This window comes from Neopelma chrysocephalum, unplaced genomic scaffold (assembly GCF_003984885.1).
Source record: "Neopelma chrysocephalum unplaced genomic scaffold, ASM398488v2 Primary Assembly neopelma1_289, whole genome shotgun sequence".
Classification (NCBI taxonomy): domain Eukaryota; kingdom Metazoa; phylum Chordata; class Aves; order Passeriformes; family Pipridae; genus Neopelma; species Neopelma chrysocephalum.
The window spans coordinates 83,301-92,688 of record NW_020897951.1 but is presented as its reverse complement, the minus strand read 5'-3'; the positions used below and the strand labels follow the sequence as shown (position 1 = coordinate 92,688).

Genomic DNA, 9,388 nt, shown 5'->3' with positions numbered 1-9,388 from the left:
GGTCCCAGGGGGGTCCCAGCACCCATGGGGTGACTCTGTGGGGGTCCTGGAAGGTAGCACCACCTATGGGGCAATACTGCAGTGGTCCCAGGGGGGTACCAGCATCCATAGGGTGACACTGTGGGGGTCCTGGATGATACCAGCACCCACGAGGTGACTCTGCGGGGATTCCAAGGGGGTCCCAGCACCCACGAGGTGACTCTGCGGGGGTCCTGGATGACACCAGCACCCATGAGGTGACTCTGTGGGGGTCCCAAGGGGGTCTCAGCACCCCTGAGGCAACTCTGGGGGGGTCCTGGATGACACCAGCATCCATGAGGTAACTCTGTTGGGGTCCCAAGGGGGTCCCAGCACCCATGAAGTGACCCTGTGGGGGTCCCAAGGGCATCCCAGCACCCACGAGGTGACTCTGTGGGGGTCCTGGACGGGACCAGCACCCACAAGACAATGCTCTGGGGGTCCCAGCCCAACCCAGCAGGTGAGGGGGGGGAATCCAGAGGAAAGAGTAGCCTCAGCACCGTGGAGACGGGGGGGTGACGGGCACCCACCACAGCCAGACCCCCCCGGTCAGGCAGCGGCAGAGCCGGCGGAGGCCTCGTGCAACACCCGGGGCGGTTTCATCAGCCTCCTCCCCACCCTGCCCACGAGGGCTCTGCTCCTCCAGGGGCACCCCCTCGGCCGCCCAGCCCACCCTGGCACCCCCGGGGACACCCACGGCCGGGCCACCACCGCCACCAGCACCACAGGGTGGGAGGTGACCACGTGGAGCCACGGCCACCCCGGTGTGTCCCCGCGTCCCCCCCGGCGGGTACCGAGGGCTGGGAGGGGAGGGGGGGCTTTGACGCTGCTTTTTAAGGGTGATAAAGGGATGGGCAGCAACTCCTGACGGGCACAGGCTCTGCCTGCCATCGCCTGGTACAGAGAGGTGGCACCCCCTGGGCATGGAGAGGCTCTGTGTGTCCGTCTGTCTCCCCCAGGGCAGGAGCTGCCTCGTGTTTGGGGGGTGTTTCCGTCCTTCCTCCTTCCACACAGTCATTGTGGAACCGAGAGGCCCGTCCGTGGGACAGGCACAGCCCCGAGGGAGCAGCTCCGGGGAGGAGGCGACATCCAGGGAGGGCTCGTGGCCCCAAGCAGGAGGGAAGGGGGAGCCAGCCCTGGAGAGACCCCTCAGCTCCCCGTCAGGGTGTCCCCACCAGGTCCCACATCCCGCAGAGGGGAGCCAGCCCTGGAGAGACCTCTCAGCTCCTCATCAGGGTGTCCCCACCAGGTCCCACATCCTGCAGAGGGGAGCCAGCCCTGGAGAGACCCCTCGGTTGCCCATCAGGGTGTCCCCACCAGGCCCCACATCCCGCAGAGGCCCCTCCTGACGTCGCTGTGATGAGTGAACCACCCTCCAGTCGTCATCCTGACATAACCCAGAGCTCTGGAGCCCTCGAAACCTTCCAGAGAGGAGTCACTCTGCACTCCCTGCGCCAGGCAGAGGCCCTGGTGCTGCCTGGCATCCCGTCAGGCCCCGCTCCCTCCCACGCCAGCTTATCTTTAGCCCGGGCTCTGCTCGCTCGCACGCACCGGGCGCGGTCCCGCAGCCCCTCAGCCCACCCTGCCCGTGCCAGCACCCACAGCGGGGTGTCACCCCGACCCCCGCGCTGCCACCACCTTTATAATTAACACCCCGGGTCCTCTACACCTTTTGGGGTCGTTTGCATCACGCCTGAGCGTGTAAACTCCCCATCCCAGCCCCTAATTAGTGCTCTGAGACCGAGCGAACCCCTGGAGAGGGGAGTGTTTTTCCATGTGTGGTGTGGGATGCTCGGCACGATAACGGGAGTTCCCAGCACTGCCTTTGACACCTTTGCACCCCTGAGTGATCCCAGAAGTGTTAAATCCACCAGATTTATCCTAAAATCAAAGCAGGTGGGTTATTAGGGGAGCACTCAGGGGCAAAGGCTCTCCGGGGTCCGAGCGCTCCCCTAACAACCCCAGGTCAGGATCTCTGAGCTCCCTGGTGATTCCTCCTCCCGTGGGGCACAGAAATGAGGGAAAAATGTTGTTTTCACCAAATTATGGGGATTCAGTTGCAAACCTGAAAGCTGGGGGTGACTGGGTAGGAATAGGAAGCGGGGGGAGACAGAGTGGTTATCATTTGCCATCGGCATTTGGCAGCTCCCAAAAAGCGTCTTCTTGGAGAAAAACGACGATTAAAGCAGGAGAAAGAGTTTCCATCCCATCTTTCACAGGGAGAAGCAGCCAGGTTTGGCAGAGAGGGGAAAATCTGAGCAGCAAAATCCCAGAGGGAGGGCAGGGATGATGCTGCCTCGCAGGGACCGGGAGGGCAGCGGGGTTGAAGGAGCACAGGACAGGGATGGACACACAGTGCTGGGACTGGGGGGGGGAACACATCCACCCCCAGCTGGTGCTGCCCTGCTCCCATCCCAGGATCCCACAGATCCCCAGGGAATGGCAGAGCTGGTGTGAGCAGCATCCCGATCCTGGAGCAGGGAACGGCCCGAGCGGAGCAGGGTTTGTGCCGGGGCTGTCAGGCCCTTCTGCTTTTTATAGGTTGTTTAGACAAGCGACCAGTACAAACCAGAGCGGGGCTGGCAGCGCTGGGAGGGGGGGTGGGAAGGCAGGAGGAAGGCTGGGAAGTAGGGGAAAGGAGAGGCTGGTGGGAATGGGGTCCTGTGCGGGCTTAGGGGACCACCAGCACCTCCACCGACCCCCTTCCCCACCTCTCCCCGGCGCCCACAAAACCCCCCGGGGGGGGTGAGTTCTAATTAACTGATTAAAATTAATTTACCCACCCCTGTCCCAGCACGCAGTCACGGCCAGGTGACCCTCTGGAGCCAAATCCAGGTGTTGGCTGGGCTTGGAGGGACCCTCCAGCCTCGGCTCCGTCCTGCCGGGGGGTGACACAGAGCGAAAGTGCCACCAGTGCCCGGCGCTGCCACGGGCCGGTGCCGCCGGCGGAGCGCGATGGGCGGAGGCCTTTCGGTTCCAAAATGACTGTGTGGAAGCAGGAAGGATCGAAACGAGGCAGCTCTTGCCCTTGGGGAGACAGACGGACACACAGACCCCCTCTCGGGGCCCACACCACCTTTTCTGCTCCGTGGTGGTCGCCAAGGGAAGGAACACGCGGTTCCCGAGGGATTGAGCCGCCCCATGCTGCAGCTGGGGAACGATGGAGGGAATTAATTTGGGGGATATTTGCTGCTGGAGGCTTTGCTGGGTGCAGCAAAGTCGCTCCTGGCTGGCCTGAGCCCACCCCTGTGGTGTTAGGGCTGCGTGGCTCCCAAACCTGGTTTGCTCCTCGCAATCCTGCTGCAATTCTGGTGAAGGGGAGGGAAATTCAAAGGGTCTTAAATACACTAATTCCCCCCCCTCAAATCCTTCCAGGCACTCCCACTGCAGCGTGGCTTGCCAGGCTTTCCAGCTCCCTCACTGCCAGGATGCTTCTCCTCGGAGTCAGCAGGATCCCTGTCTCCTTGCAACACTCAGTTTTCCAAAGTTTCCCAAAACTACTTTCTTTTTCATCGGTGCTCCGGGCTTGGAGGTGAGCGGGAACGTTTGACATCCTAAACCAAACCTAGGCCTGCACGTCCCCTCCCGGATCTCCCTTCCTTCCTGAGATCCACAGGTCTCCATGCACGTGCCATGTCCAGCTGGCAGCCAGGGACACGGAAAAGGGCCAGGATCCGGCTCACCAGTTCGCCCACACTCCCTTCCCAACCGGCACCCGATGCCCCGAGGGACGTGGGGGCACCGTGGGGGCACAGCCCATGGTCCTGGCCCTGCCTTCCCCCTCATCCACGGCTGCCACGTTAATTCCTTCCCCACGAAACCCCAGAGCCAGCAGCTCTGGGAAACTTTCTCTCATTAAAGGAGTAAAGCCCCAGGGATGGGGCCGGGGATGTGCCGGCAATCGGCAGGAGGATCCAGCAGAGGATCCAGCAAAGGATCCACCTCGCCCTTCCCGGGTGATGGAGGGAGACCGGGACACTCTGGAGATGCCACGTGCTGGCAGGAGCCCTGTCCCATCCCCACCTGGGAGCAGGAAGGAGCCAGCGAGTGCTGGGAACAGCCAGAGCAGTGACAGCCCAGTTGTCACCGGGCCCTGGCGCCGCACCGGGGTGTCACCGCTGTCACTGTCACACTCCCTGCACGTCGAGCCGCCAGCCCCGCGGGGCCGTGCCTCAGTTTCCCCTCTGCACGGCGGGCTCAGCCCCACCACCCAAAGGGCCCAGTGGGCCCGGGAGGCGGCGGCGGGGCCGGGGCAGGGCGGCTGCCATCCAGGCTGCACTTTTGGGTTAAACCCGGGCGTTCCTCCCTGCACAGACACGAGTAAAAATAACCGCCCCGAGCGCGGCGCAAACCACAGGCTTTTTATAGCCCGCCATCCCTAGACGGCGGGGCGGGGGCCGGGGCTCCGCCGTGCCCAGACCAGCCCGCCGGGCGCCGGTCCGGCCGCACCGTCCCCTGCCCAAGGGCCGGCCCAGCTCCCCCTGCCCGTGCGCCCCGACGGCGCGGCCGGGGGGATGCGGGGCAGCGCCCCGCAGGAACAACGGGACGGAGCCGGGGGGCTGGGGGGGGGAGAATCGCGGCTGCCGTTGTGTCCCCCGAGTCCTCGGGACCGGTCACACCGGAGCCCTGGGGCGTGCGGGACCCCCCCCCGGGGCTTGCCGGACCCTCCTCCCTCCCCGCCCGGGGACACCACGCACCGGGACAGCGGCTCGTCCTCCTCGGCAGCTCCGGACGCGCGTTCCCGGCGCTGCGGCGGAGCCGGGGCGGCCTCTCCAGTGCGGGTCCCGGTGCCGATCCCGGTGCCGACCCCGATCCCGGTCCCGATCCCGGTCCCGTGTCCCCGCAGCGCGCGCTGCCCGCCCGAGCCGCGCCGGTGAGATTTGCATAGCCCCGCCCACCCCGCCGGAAAATTTGCATAGCGGGACCGGGCCCGCTCGCCATTGGCGGAAGCCCGGGGGTTGGTTTGCATAACCACGCCCCCGAGGGGAAAAGGGGCGGGGCGGTGGGGAAGGGGCGGGGCCAGTGAGGGTGGTGGGGTCTGGGGGGTCTGGGGTTGGGGTGACACTGGGAGGGTTTTGGGGACTGGGATTGGGGTGACACTGGGGGGGTTTTGGGGGCTGGGATGGGGGTGACACTGGAGGGGATTTGGGGACTGGGATGGGGGTGACACTGGGGGGGATTTGGGGGTTTTGGGATGAGGGGGGGTTGCAGGGAAGAATGTGGGTGAGTTTGTAGAAATGTAGGGGGCTGGGATGGAGCGGCTTGGGGTGTCCCAGGGTGTGCTGTGCCCTCGAAGAGGGTGTTCAGGCTCGAGCAGGGATTGAGGGGTTTGCAGCTCCGAAAGGACGCACCCAACTCACCCCCTTACTTTTATTTATTAATGATATCAACGCCATGACTGTCCTGGGGGGAGAGGGGGGGCTGCCCCCTCCTCCTGCCCCCAGCCCCGAGCGAGGCCACCCCGCAGCTGAACCGCAGCGACACGACCCGGGGGAGGCTGCGAGGAAGCGCTGGGGACACCGAGAGACACCGACCACACCAAAACACAGCCCGGCCCCCGCTCCCCGCGGACCCCGACACCTCGCGTGCCCCCTCCCGGCACGCGGGACATCCAGCGCTGGGATTTCACGGCGCTGTCCCCGCGCCCAGCCCGGGGAAGGCGGCAGGAAGACGCCGGGCACCGGAGCTCGCTGAGCTCCGGAGGATGTGGGTGGTTGTGGATCCCGTGGCTCGGAGCCCGTGTGAGGACGCCCTGAGGTGACTCTGCAGAGCCGAGGGAGGGAGATGCTGCTGCGTCACGCGGGGACAGACACACGGACAGCCCGGGGCTGATGGAAGGAGGCAGTGGAGTCTGGGAGTCTGGACCAGGCTGAGAAGGCGCTTTCCCCTGGATGGAGCAGAACCTGAGCTCAGGGGACGCTGCCGTGCCCTGGCCCTGAGTCTGGGCCCAAACCTGGCCTCAAAATCAGCCCCAGAGAAGGCACCGCCCAATCCACGTCCCCACTCGTGTCCTGTCCTCCTGTGACCTCTGCCTTGGAGGGGACAAAGCCACGGTGCAGCCACGGGGGTGACCAGGACCACCGCCCTCTGCTCTGCCCCCTCCCTGGGATCTGCTGGGTGGGTGCTGAGCGCCACGGGGTGGGTGCTGTGCTGGGGGTCCTGCTGCCTCCAGCCCCCCTGGGGAGGTGAAGAGCCGTCCAGGAGCCGCTTGGCACGGGATTCCCGCAGGGAACACCCGTGTTTACAGCAGCCAAGGGGAACTGATGCAATTCCCGAGCTCCCGTTGCGAGAGCGGAGCGCCCGGGCAGCAGGTGGGAAGGGGGTTATCAGGGGGTTATCAGGGCTCCCGTGGCAGCCCCAGAGCAGGGACATGTCCACCCTGGCCATACTGGGGACCCAGTGCCAGCTCCCAGCCCCGGGGGGGGTGGTTTGGGAAGGGAGGCTGGAGAGATGGGGGCTCTCCGGACGCGCCGGGGAAAAAGGACGCGACATCTTTCTCAGAGCTGCTTTTAAAGCTCGTGATTTACAGAGCGCAATTAGCAGGCTGGTAATTAGCCCAACCTTAATTGATCCTGAAGGAGGGGGGGGGGAGAGCAGAAGTGCCAGAGCACCGGCAAAGCCACGTCCCAGCAGCCGCAAAGTGACACATCCAGCTGCCCATCCTGCCCCGGGACAGGGGGTGGGGACACACGCGGTGGCCCTTTGCCCGCCTGGGGTGTGGGACATCCCTGTCCTGTCCTTCTCCCTTCGTCTTGGGCTTCCCGGGGTTTGGGCAAGGCAAGAGCCACTTCCAGCCGTGGCAACTGAGCCCCCTCTTTGGGCGAAGGGGCTGCCTGGAACCCCCCTTGAAAGACTTGAAAGCTTTGAGCTCCCTCTTGAGGCTCTTCCTGCCCCAAAATCCTGGGATTTTGGGGAGCCCGAGCTGCTGGATGCTCTGGGATGAGACCTGCAGTGCTCTGACACGGCTGAGCCCTGTCACTCTCCCGGCCAGGGAGAAGGGACAGGGATGCTGCCTCTGGTTTGGGAACTTTCGGGACACGGTCCCGGGGACTGACATCCCCCTCCAGGCAAAAATACGAGCGGGGCTGGAAAGGAGCCGGGAGCCAAACCCGAGCTGCTGCCAAGGGCAACACAGCAGCTTTCAAAATAGCCCCTGTCGGCTCCGGGAGTGGGGGGTGCCAGGGGAACCACCCACGCGGGACGGGAAGGCCGGGCCGGCACTGCCAGACGGAAAGGTCACCCCGTCCAGATCCCACAGCCAGGCCCGGGCACGGGCCCAGGCACTGCTGCTGTCACCAGGATGGAGGGGTCTGTGTCACACCCCATCCCCCGGCCTGGCCCTGGCGGGGTGCCCGGGATGTGCCTGGGAAGGCCAGACCCCGATGTCCCCTGGTGTCCCCTCGTCCCCCACACGGGGGAAATTCCCGTGCCGGGGGGGTGGGTTTGAGAGGGGAAACTCTGCCTCAGCTTCTCCACTTCTCCCGAGGCTCAGGGTCTTTCCCGAGGTAACAGGTGACCTGTGGAGTGAATTTTCCTGAATTAATCCTGCTTTAATGCTCCCTGATTCCCAGGGGGCCCCGCTGGCAGGGCACATCCCAGAGGAGAAGGCGATTCTGCTTCCCAGGATATTTATAAGACATGGGAAACTCGTGGGGGCCCCAAGGGCCGGGGGCTGACGGCAGCGCGGAGCCCCGGGGGTCCTTTCCCAGCCTTCCGGGACTGAGAACGATTTGGGTGCTCCCCCTGGACCTGGAGAGGATTCTCCCCCCGCAGGTGGAGGCCAAAGGTGCCTCTCCCGGGTGGGGATGCGGGATGAGGGCACCGCGGTGGCCCCTTCCCACCACCCTCACCCTTGTCCTCTCCTCTCTGGGGCCGGGGTTGTGTCGGGGGGGGTCAATCCCGGGGTTTTCCCAGGAGCAGGACGGTCGGGGCTGGGAACGCGGAGAGCGAGGGGGAGCAACAGGATGCTCTGCTCGGTGTCCATCTGTCCCAATGGGGCTCCTCGGATCCCCCTCCATCTCCCTCCCGAGCCCCCCCCCCGTGCCATGAGGATGCTCCGGGGGCCCCGCCGGGGGCGGGCGGCGGGCGGAGCCGGCCCGGGGGGCGGGAGGGGGGGGCCGGTCTGCGAGGGGAGGGCGCGGGGGCAGGACCGGCCCGGGGGCAGGACCGACCCGCCCCGGCGGCCACGGGCGGGGCAGGAAGGCGGCCGGGGGCGCTTCCCGGTGCCCGTTATCAGTTCCCTTTCCTGCTCCCCGTGCCCGGGATCCGGGGGCGCTCCCGGCTCGGTGCCGCTTCCCGGTGCCCGTTATCAGTTCCCTTTCCCGCTCCCCGGTTCCCGGGATCCGCCGGCGGGAGCCCCGAGGAGTTGGGGAGCGCACGCACCGTCGGGTGTGACCCCCCAGAGCCCCCCCCGATGTCCGGCCCCGCCATGGCCGGCGTTTACCGGGAGCAGACCCTGATGGTTCTGCTGCTCTTCGGTGCCCTGTCCGCCGTCATGGCCCTGCTCTCCTCCAACCTCCTGCTGCAGCTCTCGCAGGAAAGTTACTGGGAACTGCCGGGGTGGGCGACGCGCCCGATGCAGGGGGTGGAGGCCACGCTGGCCGGGCTCTGCCTGATGCTCAACCTGAGCTGCCTCCTGCTCTGCCTCCTGCACGGCCACCTCGGCACCGAGCTGGGCCGGGGGCAGCCCGGGCACGACCGGTGAGGGCCGCGGGGGCACCCGCGGGGAGTGGGGGGACGGGGGTTGCGGGGTGTGCCGGGGGTTGGAAGGATGGGAGGGTTTGGGGGCATCAAGGGTTGGAAGGATGGGAGGGTTTGGGGAGCGGGAGGGTTTGTGGGCACGGGAGGGATTGGGGGCACAGGGTCTTGAGGGGATGGGAGTGTTTGGGGGCACAGGGTCTTGAGGGGATGGGAGGTTTCAGGAGGCACCAGGGGATGGAAGGATGGGTGGGTTTGGGGGCAGAAGGGGTTGAAGAAATGGGAAGGTTTGGGGGCATCAAGGGTTGGAAGGATGGGAGGGTTTGGGGGCACAGGGTCTTGAGGGGATGGGAGGGTTTGGGGGCACAGAGGGTTGAGGGGATGGGAGGGTTTGGAGGCACAGGGTCTTGAGGGGATGGGAGATTTCAGGAGGCACCAGGGGATGGAAGGATGGGTGGGTTTGGGGGCATCAAGGGTTGGAAGGATGGGAGGGTTTGGGGGCACAGGGGGTTGAGGGGATGGGAGGGTTTGGGGGCACAGGGGGTTGAGGGGATGGGAGGGTTTGGGGGCATCAAGGTTTGAAAGGATAGGAGGGTTTGGGGGCACAGTGGGTTGAGGGGATGGGAGGGTTCAGGGGTCATGAGCCCCAGGGCTGTAAAGGTGTCCTTTAACT

At 65.8% G+C, this 9,388-nt stretch overlaps 2 protein-coding genes across 2 annotated transcripts in view; one reads left to right on the top strand and one right to left on the bottom strand.

Moving 5' to 3' along the window:
- Nucleotides 1–4,739, bottom strand: part of LOC113978109 (myocyte-specific enhancer factor 2B-like) — a 10,817-nt gene extending 6,078 nt beyond the window's left edge. Inside the window, exon 1 of the mRNA XM_027704808.1 lies at nt 4,716–4,739. The gene's annotated coding sequence lies outside the window, so the exon portion shown is untranslated. The remainder of the gene's footprint in view (nt 1–4,715) is intronic.
- A 3,550-nt stretch (nt 4,740–8,289) lies between these two features.
- Nucleotides 8,290–8,722, top strand: TMEM221 (transmembrane protein 221). The gene has a single exon (XM_027704822.1). The coding sequence runs from the start codon at nt 8,432–8,434 to the stop codon at nt 8,720–8,722; it is 291 nt and encodes a 96-aa protein (XP_027560623.1). The 5' UTR covers nt 8,290–8,431.
- The last annotated feature ends 666 nt before the right edge of the window (nt 8,723–9,388 follow it).